This window comes from Hyla sarda, chromosome 2 (assembly GCF_029499605.1).
Source record: "Hyla sarda isolate aHylSar1 chromosome 2, aHylSar1.hap1, whole genome shotgun sequence".
NCBI lineage: Eukaryota > Metazoa > Chordata > Amphibia > Anura > Hylidae > Hyla > Hyla sarda.
In genome coordinates, this window is record NC_079190.1 from 501,017,497 (window position 1) to 501,034,309 (window position 16,813).

The window sequence follows — 16,813 nt, forward strand, 5'->3', positions numbered from 1 at the left end:
GCCCCACAAGAGAATAGAAATCTTCTGTATAATAGTTACTTATTTGTGTCCTCTTTTTCTTCACAGATTCAAGACTAAAGTGATAACAACGAAGCGAGCCTTCAGGTATTTCTCCGGAATCCTCCATCATCCTCTAGTGTTAGGAGATCAGGGGCCCCTATAGTGAGAGCTGAAGGATCATCTGGGGGCCACGTCTTATACATGACACATTCTGGACATTTCTCTAACAATGATTATAACTGGAGCTTTATTTTCTTCCATAGACCAGATCAATATCCGAAAAAGGTCTCCAGAGCAACACCACTGCAAAACATCATGTGAGTGTAGAGGAGGAGCAGGGGCCGCCACCGCTGCTTATCCTACAGCTTCTTCTACTTATTCTACAGAATATAAGGGGCCACAATGCAGATCTATCCATGAATGATTCATTGTCAGTAGAAATATCCAGATCATGTTCTCTCTGTTCTATCCCAATAGTGAAAGAGCTGCAGAGGAATGGGAGGCCAGAAAACCAGAAAATACTGTGGAGAAGATGGATGGAGGGATGGAAAGATCGGAGAAGAAGGAGTATGGAGGAATGGAAAGATCAGAGGAGAAGGAGGATGGAGGAATGGAAAGATCAGAGGAGAAGGAGGATGGAGGAATGGAAAGATCAGAGGAGAAGGAGGATGGAGGAATGGAAAGATCAGAGGAGAAGGAGGATGGAGGAATGGAAAGATCAGAGGAGAAGGAGGATGGAGGAATGGAAAGATCAGAGGAGAAGGAGGATGGAGGAATGGAAAGATCAGAGGAGAAGGAGGATGGAGGAATGGAAAGATCAGAGGAGAAGGAGGATGGAGGAATGGAAAGATCAGAGGAGGAGGAGGATGGAGGAATGGAAAGATCAGAGGAGGAGGAGGATGGAGGAATGAAAAGATCAGAGGAGAAGGAGGATGGAGGAATGGAAAGATCAGAGGAGAAGGAGGATGGAGGAATGGAAAGATCAGAGGAGGAGGAGGATGGAGGAATGGAAAGATCAGAGGAGGAGGAGGATGGAGGAATGGAAAGATCAGAGGAGAAGGAGGATGGAGGAATGGAAAGATCAGAGGAGGAGGAGGATGGAGGAATGATGATACAGAAAGAGACAGCAAGAGAGGAAGAGACTGTGTAAGTAGAAATATGCTGGAGGGTTATATACCCCGGGGGCACATACTTATGGGGTCTTTGTGAGGCTTAGAAGAATTATTCTGGATGAGATCACATATAATATCTTGTGTTTCTTTTTCAGGATTTTTAGAACACCAAGTGGCCGGTCCAGACAACGACTGAGGGACATGTGAGTAATAGAAGGAGGTCACATCTGTCTCCTCCATCTTCTTCTGGTCATCTTCATTATACAAAATACAACATTCAGACACTGACTCCTCCTAGTGGCCCCTGGAAGGTTTTATCAGTGGATATTATGTTACATGGGGGGGCCCCGGCCTAGAATCTCCTTATCTCTACTTGGGAATATTGGGAGCTCAGGATCTCAAAGCTTTAATACTAATAAGTCAATGTCCCCCTGATATAGGAGGAGAGATGTGACAGGAGTCATAGTAACACTGGGATCACCCCTCATAGACATTGCAGAATTATAAGAAGCTCACAGAAATTTGGGGGCCCCTTACACAGAAATTCTGAAATTTTGGGGCCCCTTACACAGCTCATGATCTCTCCCCCCCCCCCTCCCCATGGTTTATACATAGTATCAGAAATATAAAATAATACCTCCACTTCAGGACAACATATCACTCCGGCAGTGACTAAATAATACCATCATACTGTACGGAAATAAAACCCCTATACACAGACCAGTTTCACTAATAACACCACTATACAAGGGACAAATAATTGTACCACACCATGAACACTACCACTACCACTATTATTGTTATTGAATAAAAATCACTATACACAGACCAAAGAGTAGTGTCACATACAGCACATCCGCAGCGTATTTGACTCTGCAGATGTGCTACCGGCAGTCACAGAGAGATTGCATAGTGTGCTCCCTGCTGTGGCCGGATAGCTCTGTGCGTCGGCTCATGACTGGCGGCGGGAAATCCGCCGCTACGAGTGGACACACAAAGCTACAGGGACTTTCTCTGTGACTGCCAGCAGTGCATCTGCAACTTCAAATACACTGAGGATGCGCCAAAAATGTCCCAACCCATAGAGTGTCCGTACAAAATATCACAAGCTGTCCACGTGTACTGCATACTGTATACAGTAAGTTATTATAGGTATATACTCACAGGGGGCGTCTCTTCTTATCGGAGCTGTTCACTTTTCTCTTTCTTCTCCATCTGTCCTGGGTCATCATGAAGACGTCTCCACTGAATCTGCCAGATTTTAGGATTCTCACCTGTACAAGCCGCCTATATGTATTACACTGCCTCATATAGTATTAGATTCCTCTGTGTCCCTGCATAGTAGTAGGCCCCCTCACATTGCCCCTATACAGCATTAAGAGAAGTAGGAAAAAGAACTCCAAGGATGGCGCTATCCCGAACAAATGGCATAAATGGCTTTCTAAATAAGCAAACCGCATTTTATTGTAAAAGACAGTTTATATGTAGATCCAAGGCAAGACGCGTTTCGGGTAATATCCTACCCTTTATCAATTGCAGATGTGTCATATCAGGCTCACAGCCTCTATATATGCGAGCCTGATATTACACATCTGCAATTGCAATCCCTTGGATACCCCGTATTTAGGAATGATACGCATAAACTCAAGGGTTATACAAGGTGAGAGTCCATAATTATTAATAGTTCCCCTTACATTGTCCCCATAGATTATTAATAGGCCCCTTTACATTGTCCCCATATATTATTAATAAGCCCCCTTACATTGCCCCCATATATTAATAGGCCCCCCTTACATTGCCCCCATAGATTATTAATAGGCCCCCTTACATTGCCCCCATAGATTATTAATAAGCCCCCTTACATTGTCCCCATAGATTATTAATAAGCCCCCTTACATTGCCCCCATAGATTATTTATCAGCCCCCTTACATAGTCCCCATAGATTAATTAGCCCCTTTACATTGTCCCCATAGATTATTATTAAGCCCCCTTACATTGCCCCCATATATTAATAGGCCCCCCTTACATTGCCCCCATAGATTATTAATAGGCCCCCTTACATTGCCCCCATAGATTATTATTAGGCCCTGTTAGATTATCCCCATAGATTATTATTAGGCCCCCTTTAAATTGCCCCCATATATTATTAATAGGCCCCCTTACATTGCCCCCATAGATTATTAATAGGCCACCTTACATTGCCCCCATAGATTATTAATAAGCCCCCTTACATTGTCCCCATAGATTAATAGGCCCCTTTACATTGTCCCCATAGATTATTAATAAGCCCCCTTACATTGCCCCCATATATTAATAGGCCCCCCCTTACATTGCCCCCATAGATTATTAATAGGCCCCCTTACATTGCCCCCATAGATTATTATTAGGCCCTGTTAGATTGTCCCCATAGATTATGATTAGGCCCCCTTTACATTGCCCCCATATATTATTATTAGGCCCCCTTACATTGCCCCCATAGATTATTATTAGGCCCCCTAACTTTGCCCCCATAGATTATTAATAGGCCCCCTTACATTGCCCCCATAGATTATTATTAGGCCCCCTTACATTGCCCCCATAGATTATTAATAGGCCCCCTTACATTGCCCCCATATATTATTAATAGGCCCCCTTACATTGTCCCCATATATATTTATTAGGCCCCCTTACATTGCCCCCATAGATTATTAATAGGCCCCCCCTTACATTGCCCCCATATATTATTAATAGGCCCCCCCTTACATTGCCCCCATAGATTATTATTAGGCCCTCCTTACATTGCCCCCATTGATTATTATTAGGCCCTCCTTACATTGCCCCCATAGATTATTATTAGGCTCTCCTTACATTGCCCCCATAGATTATTATTAGGCCCTCCTTACATTGCCCCCATAGATTATTATTAGACCCCCTTACATTGCCCCCATAGATTATTAATAGGCCCCCTTACATTGCCCCCATATATTATTAATAGGCCCTCTTACATTGTCCCCATATATATTAATAGGCCCCCTTACATTGCCCCCATATATTATTATTAGACCCCCTTACATTGCCCCCATAGATTATTATTAGGCCCCCTTATATTGCCCCTATTGATTATTAGGCCCCCTTACATTGCCCCCACTGAACAGAATAAAGCAGCTCTTGTCGCTCATCTTCTGTCGTAGCCTTCAGTGTATACAGCATCATTAGGAGCCGCTGCCGCACAGGAAGCCTGGGCTGGAGTTACAGGGCGGAGCCTCTGGCTCCTTCCTGTCGTGTTAGGTGTGCCGCCGCGAGTACAACAAGTGTTGAAAGTTGCAGCCACTTGGGGATTTGGGAGAGGTGTCCTGGATTCCCTTGCAGCCTCCCCTTCACAGGGGGTGCAATGGGGCCCGCAGGTGAAGGGGGCGGTTACCCCACTGCAGGGACCATACCACCACAGTTCCCTGCATGGAGTTAATGACAGGGGGCAGACATAGGGCTCCAGAGCCCCCTGGGAGCCCAGGCCCCTTACTGGGGTACTGGCTGTACCCCCCCCCCCCCCCTGATCGCGGCCCAGCTCTGCAAATGTCATCAGCCACATGGAGTTAAATATAGGGATGAAAGGGAATGTCTAGGAAAAAGCTGTAGATAAGGGGCGCCTTTCTGTTACAGAAATGTAGAGATGGTGGCCATATTAATTCCAGTATTAGCTCTGTTGGAGCCCCCTCTATGTGTCACCGCCTCTCTGTACCCCCCACCAGCTCCCTGATACTCCAGTATTAGGCTGTATGGGTGAGCGGAGCCCTATGGATACGTGTGATGGATACACCGGAAGCTTCCAAGCATATAGGGCAGAGGTGGGGGCTGATGTGTAATGTGAACAGAGCCCAGGGCCTATGTACAGATCACAGCCATGTCACCAGGGGGCGCCGCTCATCTCACAAACTTTTCTTGTTTTGTAGATTCCGCTCCATATTCTGCTGTTGTTGCTGCAAAACCAGCGACTAGAAAGTGAGTATCCAAGCCCCCTATAAGAACGTTCTATCCTCATATTCATCTGTCCAAAAGATATTTATCCCATTCCTGCAAAAAGCTGTGCCTATAATGGTCAGGAGCGGCTATAATATACAGCTGGGCGCTCACTGCAACTGCCGGGACCGACGCTAGCGCCAATCATGACCATTTAGCCCCCTAGATGCTCTGATCAATTGTGACCATATCTATCTATTTGCTGTATATCTGTCTATCACGTCGTCCCACTGCTACAGTCCAGACCGGAGGCCGGAGCTCCAGAGAACTTTACCCAAGGACCGTGAATATATAGCGGAACTGGGTTGTAGATGTAACTAGTCTGCGCCCAGCTATGGTACACAACCAAGCTTGAAATTGCAGAGTCTTATAACCATGGGATTGTGTAATGTAACGTCTTTACAATAGTTGGTGTTTTTTTGGCTGCTCCAGGTCTGTGGTTTACACTATCTGGGCACATTTCATTACTGTTTACTTTGGGATTGGGCAATATGGTGGTTAACAATGTTTACAATCTTAAGCACTTTATTACCCTGTTTACATATAGTGGGGTTTGTAGGTTCTACCTGCTGCCAAAGTTCAGGGGTAGCAGAAAACCTTGTGTACTATTTCCCCTGAGGAAGCTAATGCGATTGTTAGCAGAAACATATTGAGAGTACACATTTGCTACTTTTGGTTACTTACCTGTTAAACCTGAAAACATTTTAAATATTTCTTATATGGCAACTAATCTTCTTTTTTTCCCCAGAAAACAAATACAAAAAGAAAAAAAAATAGATAAAAAGAACAAAAGGTAAATCTCCAATCCATCATGTCTATCCATCTACTGTATCTCTGTCTATCATGTTGCCTCTTTTCTGTTTCTAGCTTTTTGTCTGGTTATCTCTGTGTGGATTTCTTAAAAAAAAAAAAAATGAAATATGCATGGCAACTAATGTTATGTTGTTTTTTTTTTCAGAAAAAAAAAAAAAAAAAGGTAAAGTTACAGTCCAGTACATCTATCTATCTATCTAGCTATCTATCTACTGTATCTCTGTCTATCATGTCGTCTCTTGTCTTTTTCAATGTTTTTCTCTGTTGGTATCTGTACGGATTTGTTACAATTGTTAAATATTTCTTGTATAGCAATTAATCTTTTTTTATTTTTTATTTTCAGCTAAAAAAAAAATAAAAAAAAAAAAAAAAAACTTGTGCACCATCTACCACCTACCTGACAGCTCAGAGTACTGTGCTCAATCTACCACCTACATGAAAGCTCGGAGTAACTGTGCACCATCCACCACCTACCTGACAGCTCAGAGTACTGTGCATCAGACAAAAAAAATAAAAAATAAAAATAAAAAAAAGGTAAATCTCCAATCATGTCTATCAATCTACTGTATCTCTGTCTATTGTCTGTCTCTATCTCTTTTTCTGTTTGTCTCTGTATGGATTTGTTAAAAAAAATTGTTAATTATTTCTTGTATGGAATCAAATTTTTTTTCTTCCAGAAAAAAAAAAAAAAAAAAAAAAAACCTGTGCACCATCCACCAGCTACCTGACAGCTCAGAGTACTGTGCACCATCCACCAGCTACCTGACAGCTTCAAGTACTGTGCACCCTCCACCAGCTACCTGACAGCTTCAAGTACTGTGCACCATCCACCACCTACCTGACAGCTTCAAGTACTGTGCACCATCCACCACCTACCTGACAGCTCAGAGTACTGTGCATCAGACAAAAAATCCAAAAAAAAAAAAAAAAAAAGGTAAATCTCCAATCATGTCCATCCATCTACTGTATCTCTGTATATTGTCTGTCTCTATCTCTTTTTCTGTATGTCTCTGTATGGATTTGTGAAAAAGAAAAATTGTTAAATATTTCTTGTATGGAATCCAATTTTTTTCTTCCAGAAAAAAAAAAAAAAAATAAAAAAAAAACCTGTGCACCATCCACCAGCTACCTGACAGCTCAGAGTTCTGTGCACCCTCCACCAGCTACCTGACAGCTCAGAGTACTGTGCATCAGACAAAAAAAATAAAAAATAAAACAAAGAAAAGGTAAATCTCCAATCATGTCTATCCATCTACTGTATCTCTGTCTATTGTCTGTCTCTATCTCTTTTTCTGCTTGTCCCTGTATGGATTTGTTAAAAAAAAAAATTGTTAAATATTTCTTGTATGGAATCACATTTTTTTCTTCCAGAAAACAAAAAAAAAAAAAACAAAAAAAAAAAAAAAAAAAAAACCTGTGCACCATCCACCAGCTACCTGACAGCTCAGAGTACTGTGCACCATCCACCAGCTACCTGACATCTCCGAGTACTGTGCACCATCCACCACCTACCTGACAGCTCAGAGTACTGTGCATCGGGCAAAAAATACAAAAAAAAAAAAAAAAAAAAAAAAAAATAAGGTAAATCTCCAATCATGTCCATCCATCTACTGTATCTCTGTATATTGTCTGTCTCTATCTCTTTTTCTGTATGTCTCTGTATGGATTTGTTAAAAAAAAATTGTTAAATATTTCTTGTATGGAATCAAATTTTTTTCTTCCAGAAAAAAAAAAAAAAAATGACAAAAAAAAATACCTGTGCACCATCCACCAGCTACCTGACAGCTCAGAGTACTGTGCACCATCCACCACCTACCTGACAGCTCAGAGTACTGTGCATCAGACAAAAAATACAAAAAAAATACAAAAAAATAAAGAAAAGGTAAATCTCCAATCATGTCCATCCATCTACTGTATCTCTGTCTATTGTCTGTCTCTATCTCTTTTTCTGTATGTCTCTGTATGGATTTGTTAAAAAAAAAATGTTAAATATTTCTTGTATGGAATCACATTTTTTCTTCCAGAAAAAAAACCAAAAAAAAAACCTGTGCACCATCCACCACCTACCTGACAGCTTCAAGTACTGTGCACCATCCACCACCTACCTGACAGCTCAGAGTACTGTGCATCAGACAAAAAAAAAAAATAAAAAAAAATAAAGAAAAGGTAAATCTCCAATCATGTCTATCCATCTACTGTATCTCTGTCTATTGTCTGTCTCTATCTCTTTTTCTGTTTGTCTCTGTATGGATTTGTGAAAACAAAATTGTTAAATATTTCTTGCATGGAATCTAATTTTTTTCTTACAGAAAAAAAAAAAAAAAAATCTGTGCACCATCTACCAGCTACCTGACAGCTGTAAGTACTGTGCACCATCCACCACCTACCTGACAGCTCAGAGTACTGTGCACCATCCACCATCTACCTGACAGCTCGGAGTACTGTGCACCATCCACCTCCTACTTGACAGCTCAGAGTACTATGCACCATCCACCACCTACCTAATAGCTCGGAGTACTGTTAACCATCCACCTCCTTTTTGACAGCTTGGAGTACTGTGCGCCATCCACCTCCTACTTGACAGCTCGGAGTACTGTGCACCATCACCATTCGGCACAACCTCTGAAGCAGTCAGCCTATTATTTCCACCTCCCTCCTCCTGAGGATCAAGCTCTTCTACAGAGCAGGAGCTGCTGATGCCGCATAGATTGTGACTCCATCTGACACCGCGGCTCAAACCGGCTACTGACAGCCTAATGCTACTGTACAACTTCTGTACTACTTGTCTACAAAGAGGAGGACAAGATGCTGCTGGGAAGACTCAAGAGATGTCTCCTGAAGATCACCAAGTTTGTTACCACAACGAGAGCTCCCAGAATGGCGCAGTCAGGTTTCATCACAAGACATCATCTAAATCAAGAAGAGCAACAGCAGGGCGCCCTCCAGTGGTAAGCCATACACCAATCTTCCCAGGTCCACTGCTTATGCTTGCCTCTCCAGCTAGTAGCCCTGCTTTAGCAGCCTCCATAGGCCATGTACTGTCCCAGCAGTGAGTGGTTTCACTAGATCTATACCAGACTGTGCTGAGCGGAGTGCGCCTGCTACTGCCCCTGCCAAGCCCACACCCATGAGGAGCACATGTAGAGACCCCGCCATGTATCTCACTGGACTCTTCTATTAATCTGAAGTGCAGCAAACACCTAGCGGTCTGGAATTCTTCTGGAGAAAACTGTCCTCAAGGGAAAAAGAGGCTTCACCAACTCTCATAGAAGAACGGAGCCCGGTATTCCATGGATAGAGACATTCACCATGACCACCGACACAGTAACCGCACATCCATTGTCTGCATTGGGGTGAGATGTTGACTTTATTAGGAAACCAGGGTCGGCCATGGGGGTGTGATCTGGAGGGGGGCGGGGATGGGGGGAAACTGGGGTAGAAAGATACTGCCCTGCGGGAAAGATAATACTCGATGGGCAGAATTATCCCGGGGGCAGAAATAATCCTTTGGGGAATAGGGCACTGGAAGGTGATGGGTATGAGGGGGGGGGGGGTGATATTGGGGGTAATACTGGGGGAGGTTGTATTGGGGGGTAATACTGGGGGAGGTTGTATTGGGGGGTGATACTGGGGGAGATTGTATTGGGGTGTGATACTGGGGGTTCAGTTCCCAATAATAAAGGCCCCTGTGAGTGGTGGGATAAACACCAATTAGACTATTTATGCAAATCTGCCTTTAGGCAAAATAATGTCATTTTACCCCCTCACTGAAAACTATTATTTCATATTTAAAAAAAAAAATATTTACTCTATAAAAACCGCTGGTATGGTGCTGACGGTTCTTACATATTATAAGTTATAACACTGTATGACTAACATCCAGCAGTTCTCCAGTATTTGTATGACTCTGTTCACATCAGTATTTGAAGATCTTACTGCACTAGTCCTGTATAATCATCGGGACAGACCAGACTAAGGAGGTCTAGATCATAGCTCCTGACATGTTTCTCCAGTACTCCGGCGTCATCAGGGACATTCAGGGCTATAACGGAGAAAACTTTTTTTGGGGGGGTTGTTTAGTGCTGGGGGGTATTTTATCACCCTTGTGGGTACGTCACTAAGAGGGGGTAGTCTATCACTCCTGTGGGTTCATCACAAACAGGTGGGACTAGTAGTTTAATACCCCTGTGGGTATGTTACTAAAATGTGGGTTCATCACTAAGAGAGGGGAGGTACTGTAGTTTATTACTTTTCTGGGTATGTCAGTAGAAAGGGGTAGTTAATCACCCCTGTGGCTACTTCACTAAAAGTTGGGTAGATTATTATCCCTGTGGATATATCACTAGGAAGAGGGTAATTTATTACCCCTGGCGATAATTCACTAGGGGGGGGGGGATGGCTTATTATCCCTTTTGGTACGTCATTAACAAAGGGATAGTATATTGACCCTGTGGGTACATCACTACGGGTTAAATAGTTTATAACCCCTGTAGGTATGTCACTAAGAGGTGGGTAGTATATAACCCCTATGGGTAGGCCACTAAAGGGTACATAGTGTTTTTCCCCTTTGGGTACAAATGGGGGATTAGTTTATTACCCCTGTGGGTACATCACTAGGAGGTGGGTATTTCATTTCCCCTATGGGTACATCTCTAGGAAGGGAGTGGTTTATTACCCCTGGTGGTACGTCACTAAAGGGGGGAGTTAATTTCCCCTGTGGGTACATCCCTAAGATGCGTGTTGTTTATTACCCCTTTGGGTACACCACCAAGAAACTTTTTATTGCTGTTGGTACATCACTAAAAATGGGGTAGTTTATTACCCCTGTGGGTAGCTTATTACCTCTGCGGGTATGCCACAAATGGGAGGTAGTTTATTACCCCTGTGGGTACGCCACAAATGAAGGTAGTATATTACCCATGTGAGCATGCCTCAAACAGGGGGAAAAGTTTATTAAACCTGTAGTTATACCACAAACGGGGGGGGGGGGGGGGGCTGATAGCTTATTACCCCTGGAGGGGGTTCTTACGCCTGTGGTCCCGGCATTGTGAGGGGGGGGGGGGGGGGGTAGATTATCACCCCTGTGGGTACTTCACTAAGAGGGGGATGAGAGTTTTTACCTTTGTGGGTCCATCACTAAGGGTGGGTAGTTTATTACCCCTGTGGGTACGTCAATAGAAAAGGGGTAGTTTATTACCTCTGTGCCTAGACCACAAACAGGGAATAGTTTATCACCTCTGTATGTACTTCACTAAAAGGTGGGTATGCCACAAACCGTGGGGGTGGATGGGTGGGGGGGTTAGTTTATAACCCCTGTGAATACTTCAGTAAGAGGGGGTAGTTTATTACTCCTGTGGGTATGTCACAAAAATGGGGATGGCGGGGTACATCACTTAGAAAGAGGTAGTTCATTCCCCTTGTGGGTATGTCACTAAGTAGTGGATAGTTTATTATCCCTGTGGGTATGCCAAAAACAGGGGGTAATTTATTAACCCTGGTGGTAAGTCCTGAGGGAGTAGTGCATTATCGCTTTGGGTATTTCACTGACAAACCCCTGTTAGTACGTCAATAAGAAGGAGACAGTTTATTACCCCAATGGGAGCATTACTAAGAGGTAAGTAGTTTATTATCCCTGTGAGTACGGTGTAAGAGGTGGGTAGTTTATTACCCCTGTGGGTAGGTTACTAAAGAGTGCAAAGTTTATTACCACGAAGTGTATGTCAATAAAAATGTATGTTTATTATCCCTATGAGTACATCACTAGGAAGAGGGTCATTTATTACCCCTGTGGGTACGCCACAAAAAGGGGAGGCTGGTAGTTTATTTCCCTTGTGGGTACGTTACTAGGAAACAGGGTAGTTTATTACCCCTGTGGGTACTTCAATAAAAGGCGAGGGGTTATTACCCCGGTGGGCCCATCACTATTTGAGGGGGGGGGGGGGGAGTTTATCGCCCCTGTGGTTACATCACTAAGAGGAAGTAGTTTATTAGTCTTGGGGGTACTTCATCAAGAGGTGAGTAGTTTATTACCCCTTTAAGTCTGTCACTAAGAGGTGAGTAGTTTATTACCCCTGTGATTGTGTCACTAAAAGGTGAGTAGTTTATTACACCTTTGGGTAGGTAGACCACAAACAGGTGGATATGGGAGTTTATTACCCATGTGGGTTTGTCACTAAAAGGGGGGGTTATTACCCTTTTGAATCCGTTACTAAGAGGAAGAGATAGTTTATCCCCCCTGTGGGTACTTCATTAAGAGGTGGCAGGTTATTACTCCTTTGGGTACGTCACTTAGAGAGAAGTAGTCTGTTACCCCTGTGGATACATCACTAAGTAGTGGATAGTTTATTATTCCTGTGGGTGTGCCAAAAACAGGGGGGTAGATTATTATCCCTTTGGGTACATCACTAAGAAAGGGATAATGTATTACCCCTGTAGGTATGTCACTTAAAGATGGGTAGTTTATTACCCCAATGGGTACATCACTAAGAGGTAGGTAGTTTATTGCCTCTGTGGGTTCGACACTATAAAGGGGATAGTTTATTACCCCTGAGGGTACTTCACTATGATGAAATTAATGTATTATCCCTGTGGGTATGTCACTAAGAGGGGGGTAGTTTATTATCCCTGTGGGTACATCACTAAGAGGAATGTTGTTTCTTACCCCTTTGGGTACGCCACCAAGAGTTGTGTCGTTTTTTACTGCTGTGGGTACGTCACTAAAAATGGGGTAGTTTATCACCCCTGTGGGTACTTCAGAATGTGGTGGGTAGTTTATTACCCTTGTGGGTACGCCACAAATGGGGATAGTTTATTACCCATGTGAGCATGCCACAAACAGGGGGAAAAGTTTATTACCCCTTTGGTTATGCCACAAACGGCAGGGGGGCTGATAGCTTATTACCCCTGGAGGGGGTTCTTACGTCTGTGGTCCCGGCATTATGAGGGGGGGGGATAGATTATCACCCCTGTGGGTACTTCACTAAGAGGGGTTAGTTTATTACCCCTGTGGGTATGTCACTAAAAGGGGGATGGGAGTTTTTACCTTTGTGGGTCCATCACTAAGGGGGGGTAGTTTATTACCCCAGTGGGTACATCAATAGAAAAGGGGTAGTTTATTACTTCTGTGGCTAGACCACAAACAGGGAATAGTTTATCACCTCTGCAGGTACTTCACTAAAAGGTGGCTATGCCACAAACCGTGGGGGGTTGATGGTTGGGGGTTGGGTTATTTTATAACCCCTGTGGATACTTCTCTAAGAGGTGGTAGTTTATTACCCCTTTCAGTATGTCACTAAGAGGTGGGTAGTTTATTACCCCTATGGTTGTGTCACTAAAAGGTCAGTAGTTTATTACTCCTTTGGGTAGGTACCCACAAACAGGTGGATATGGGAGTTTATTACCCATGTGGGTTTGTCACTAAAAGGGGGGGTTATTACCCTTTTGAATCCGTTACTAAGAGGGGGAGATAGTTTATCCCCCCTGTGGGTACTTCATTAAGAGGTGGCAGGTTATTACCCCTTTGGGTACGTCACTTAGAGAGAAGTAGTCTGTTACCCCTGTGGATACATCACTAAGTAGGGGATAGTTTATTATCCCTGTGGGTATGCCAAAAACAGGGGGGTAGATTATTATCCCTTTGGGTACATCACTAAGAAAGGGATAGTGTATTACCCCTGTAGGTATATCACTTAAAGATGGGTAGTTTATTACCCCAATGGGTACATCACTAAGAGGTAGGTAGTTTATTGCCTCTGTGGGTTCGACACTATAAAGGGGATAGTTTATTACCCCTGAGGGTACTTCATTATGATGAAATCAATATATTACTCCTGTGGGTATGTCACTAAGAGGGGGGTAGTTTATTACCCCTGTAGGTATATCACTTAAAGATGGGTAGTTTATTACCCCAATGGGTACATCACTAAGAGGTATTTCGTTTATTGCCTCTGTGGGTTCGACACTATAAAGGGGATAGTTTATTACCCCTGAGGGTATTTCATTATGATGAAATGAATGTATTACTCCTGTGGGTATGTCACTAAGAGGGGGGTAGTTTATTATCTCTGTGGGTACATTACTAAGAGGTTTGTTGTTTATTACCCCTTTGGGTACGCCACCAAGAGTGGTGTCGGTTTTTACTGCTGTGGGTACGTCACTAAAAATGGGGTAGTTTATCACCCCTGTGGGTACTTCAGAATGTGGTGGGTAGTTTATTACCCCTGTGGGTACGCCACAAATGGGGGTAGTTTACTACCCATGTGAGCATGCCACAAACAGGGGATAAAGTTTATTACCCCTTTGGTTATGCCACAAACGGCAGGGGCGCTGATAGCTTATTACCCCTACAGGGGGTTCTTACGCCTGTGGTCCCGGCATTATGGGGGGGGGGTACATTATCACCCCTGTGGGTACTTCACTAAGAGGGGTTCGTTTATTACCCCTGTGGGTATGTCACTAAAAGGGGGATGGGAGTTTTTACCTTTGTGGGTCCATCACTAAGGGGGGGTAGTTTATTACCCCTGTGGGTACGTCAATAGAAAAAGGGGTAGTTTATTACCTCTGTGGCTAGACCACAAACAGGGAATAGTTTATCACCTCTGTAGGTACTTCACTAAAAGGTGGGTATGCCACAAACAGTGGGGGGTGGATGGGTGGGGGGGGGGTTAGTTTATAACCCCTGTGAATACTTCTCTAAGAGGTGGTAGTTTATTACTCCTGTGGGTATGTCACAAAAACGGGGGTGGGGGGGTACATCACTTACAAAGAGGTAGTTCATTCCCCCTGTGGGTATGTCACTAAGTAGTGGATAGTTTATTATCCCTGTGGGTATGCCAAAAAAAGGGGGGTAATTTATTAACCCTGGTGGTAAGTCTTGAGGGGGTAGTGCATTATCGCTTTGGGTATATCACTGACAAACCCCTGTTAGTACGTCACTAAGAAGGGGGTAGTTTATTACCCCAATGGGAGCATTACTAAGAGGTAAGTAGTTTATTATCCCTGTGAGTACGGTGCAAGAGGTGGGTAGTATATTACCCCTGTAGGTAGGTTACTAAAGGGTGCAAAGTTTATTACCACGAAGTGTATGGCAATAAAAAGGAAGGGGGGTTGTTTATTATCCCTATGAGTACATCACTAGGAATAGGGTCATTTATTACCCCTGTGGGTACGCCACAAAAAGGGGAGGCTGGTAGTTTATTTCCCTTGTGGGTACGTTACTAGGAAAGGGGTAGTTTATTACCCCTGTGGGTACTTCAATAAAAGGCGAGGGGTTATTACCCCGGTGGGCCCATCACTATTTGAGGGGGGGGGGGAGTTTATCGCCCCTGTGGTTACATCACTGAGAGGAAGTAGTTTATTAGTCTTGGGGGTACTTCATCAAGAGGTGAGTAGTTTAAGTGAAGTCTTAGTACTTCACTAAGAGGGGTTAGTTTATTACCCCTGTGGGTATGTCACTAAAAGGGGGGATGGGAGATTTTACCCTTGTGGGTCCATCACTAAGGGGGGGTAGTTTATTACCCCTGTGGGTACGTCAATAGAAAAGGGGTAGTTTATTACTTCTGTGGCTAGACCACAAACAGGGAATAGTTTATCACCTCTGTAGGTACTTCACTAAAAGGTGGCTATGCCACAAACCGTGGGGGGTTAATAGTTGGGGGTTGGGTTATTTTATAACCCCTGTGGATACTTCTCTAAGAGGTGGTAGTTTATTACCCCTTTCAGTATGTCACTAAGAGGTGAGTAGTTTATTACCCCTATGGTTGTGTCACTAAAAGGTGAGTAGTTTATTACTCCTTTGGGTAGGTAGACCACAAACAGGGGGATATGGGAGTTTATTACCCATGTGGGAATGTCACTAAGAGGTGAGTAGTTTATTACTCCTTTGGGTAGGCAACCACAAACAGGTGGAAATGGGAGTTTATTACCCATGTGGGTATGTCACTAAAAGGGGTGGTTATTACCCTTTTGAACCCGTTACTTAGAGGGGGAGATAGTTTATCCCCCCTGTGGGTACTTCATTAAGAGGTGGCAGGTTATTACCCCTTTGGGTACGTCACTTAGAGAGAAGTAGTCTGTTACCCCTGTGGATACATCACTAAGTAGTGGATAGTTTATTATCCCTGTGGGTATGCCAAAAACAGGGGGGTAGATTATTATCCCTTTGGGTACATCACTAAGAAAGGGATAGTGTATTACCCCTTTAGGTATATCACTTAAAGATGGGTAGTTTATTACTCCAATGGGTACATCACTAAGAGGTAGGTAGTTTATTGCCCCTGTGGGTTCAACACTATAAAGGGGATAGTTTATTACCCCTGAGGGTACTTCACTATGATGAAATTAATGTATTACTCCTGTGGGTATGTCACTAAGAGGGGGGTAGTTCATTATCCCTGTGGGTACATCACTAAGAGGCATGTTGTTTATTACCCCTTTGGGTACGCCACCAAGAGTTGTGTAGTTTTTTACTGCTGTGGGTACGTCACTAAAAATGGGGTAGTTTATCACCCCTGTGGGTACTTCAGAATGTGGTGGGTAGTTTATTACCTCTGTGGGTACGCCACAAATGGGGGTAGTTTATTACCCATGTGAGCATGCCACAAACAGGGGATAAAGTTTATTACCCCTTTGGTTATGCCACAAACGGCAGGGGCGCTGATAGCTTATTACCCCTGGAGGGGGGTTCTTACAACTGTGGTCCCGGCATTATGAAGGGGGGGGGGGTAGATTATCACCTCTGTGGGTACTTCACTAAGAGGGGTTAGTTTATTACCCCTGTGGGTATGTCACTAAAAGGGGGATGGGAGTTTTTACCTTTGTGGGTCCATCACTAACGGGGGGTAGTTTATTACCCCTGTGGGTACGTCAATAGAAAAGGGGTAGCTTATTACCT

The 16,813-nt window shown here is 43.7% G+C and overlaps 1 protein-coding gene across 3 annotated transcripts in view; it reads left to right on the plus strand.

The window, feature by feature from the left end:
• The window catches only part of LOC130357220 (cilia- and flagella-associated protein 251-like), a 54,601-nt gene extending 46,514 nt beyond the window's left edge, over nt 1-8,087 (plus strand). The window contains exons 8-15 of one of the 3 annotated variants that reach the window (XR_008889137.1): nt 67-105; nt 264-317; nt 478-1,146; nt 1,268-1,315; nt 5,043-5,091; nt 5,858-5,902; nt 6,266-6,456; nt 7,947-8,087. Coding sequence is in view for 2 of the 3 variants with exons in the window: in XM_056559825.1 (XP_056415800.1) it covers nt 67-105; nt 264-317; nt 478-1,146; nt 1,268-1,315; nt 5,053-5,091; nt 5,858-5,902; nt 6,266-6,269 (898 nt within the window). In the remaining variant the exon portion in view is untranslated. Of the gene's footprint in view, nt 1-66; nt 106-263; nt 318-477; nt 1,147-1,267; nt 1,316-5,042; nt 5,092-5,857; nt 5,908-6,265; nt 6,462-7,946 lie in introns of those variants that run through there. The other 2 variants (XM_056559825.1, XM_056559826.1) reach the window with 2 other exon arrangements.
• The last annotated feature ends 8,726 nt before the right edge of the window (nt 8,088-16,813 follow it).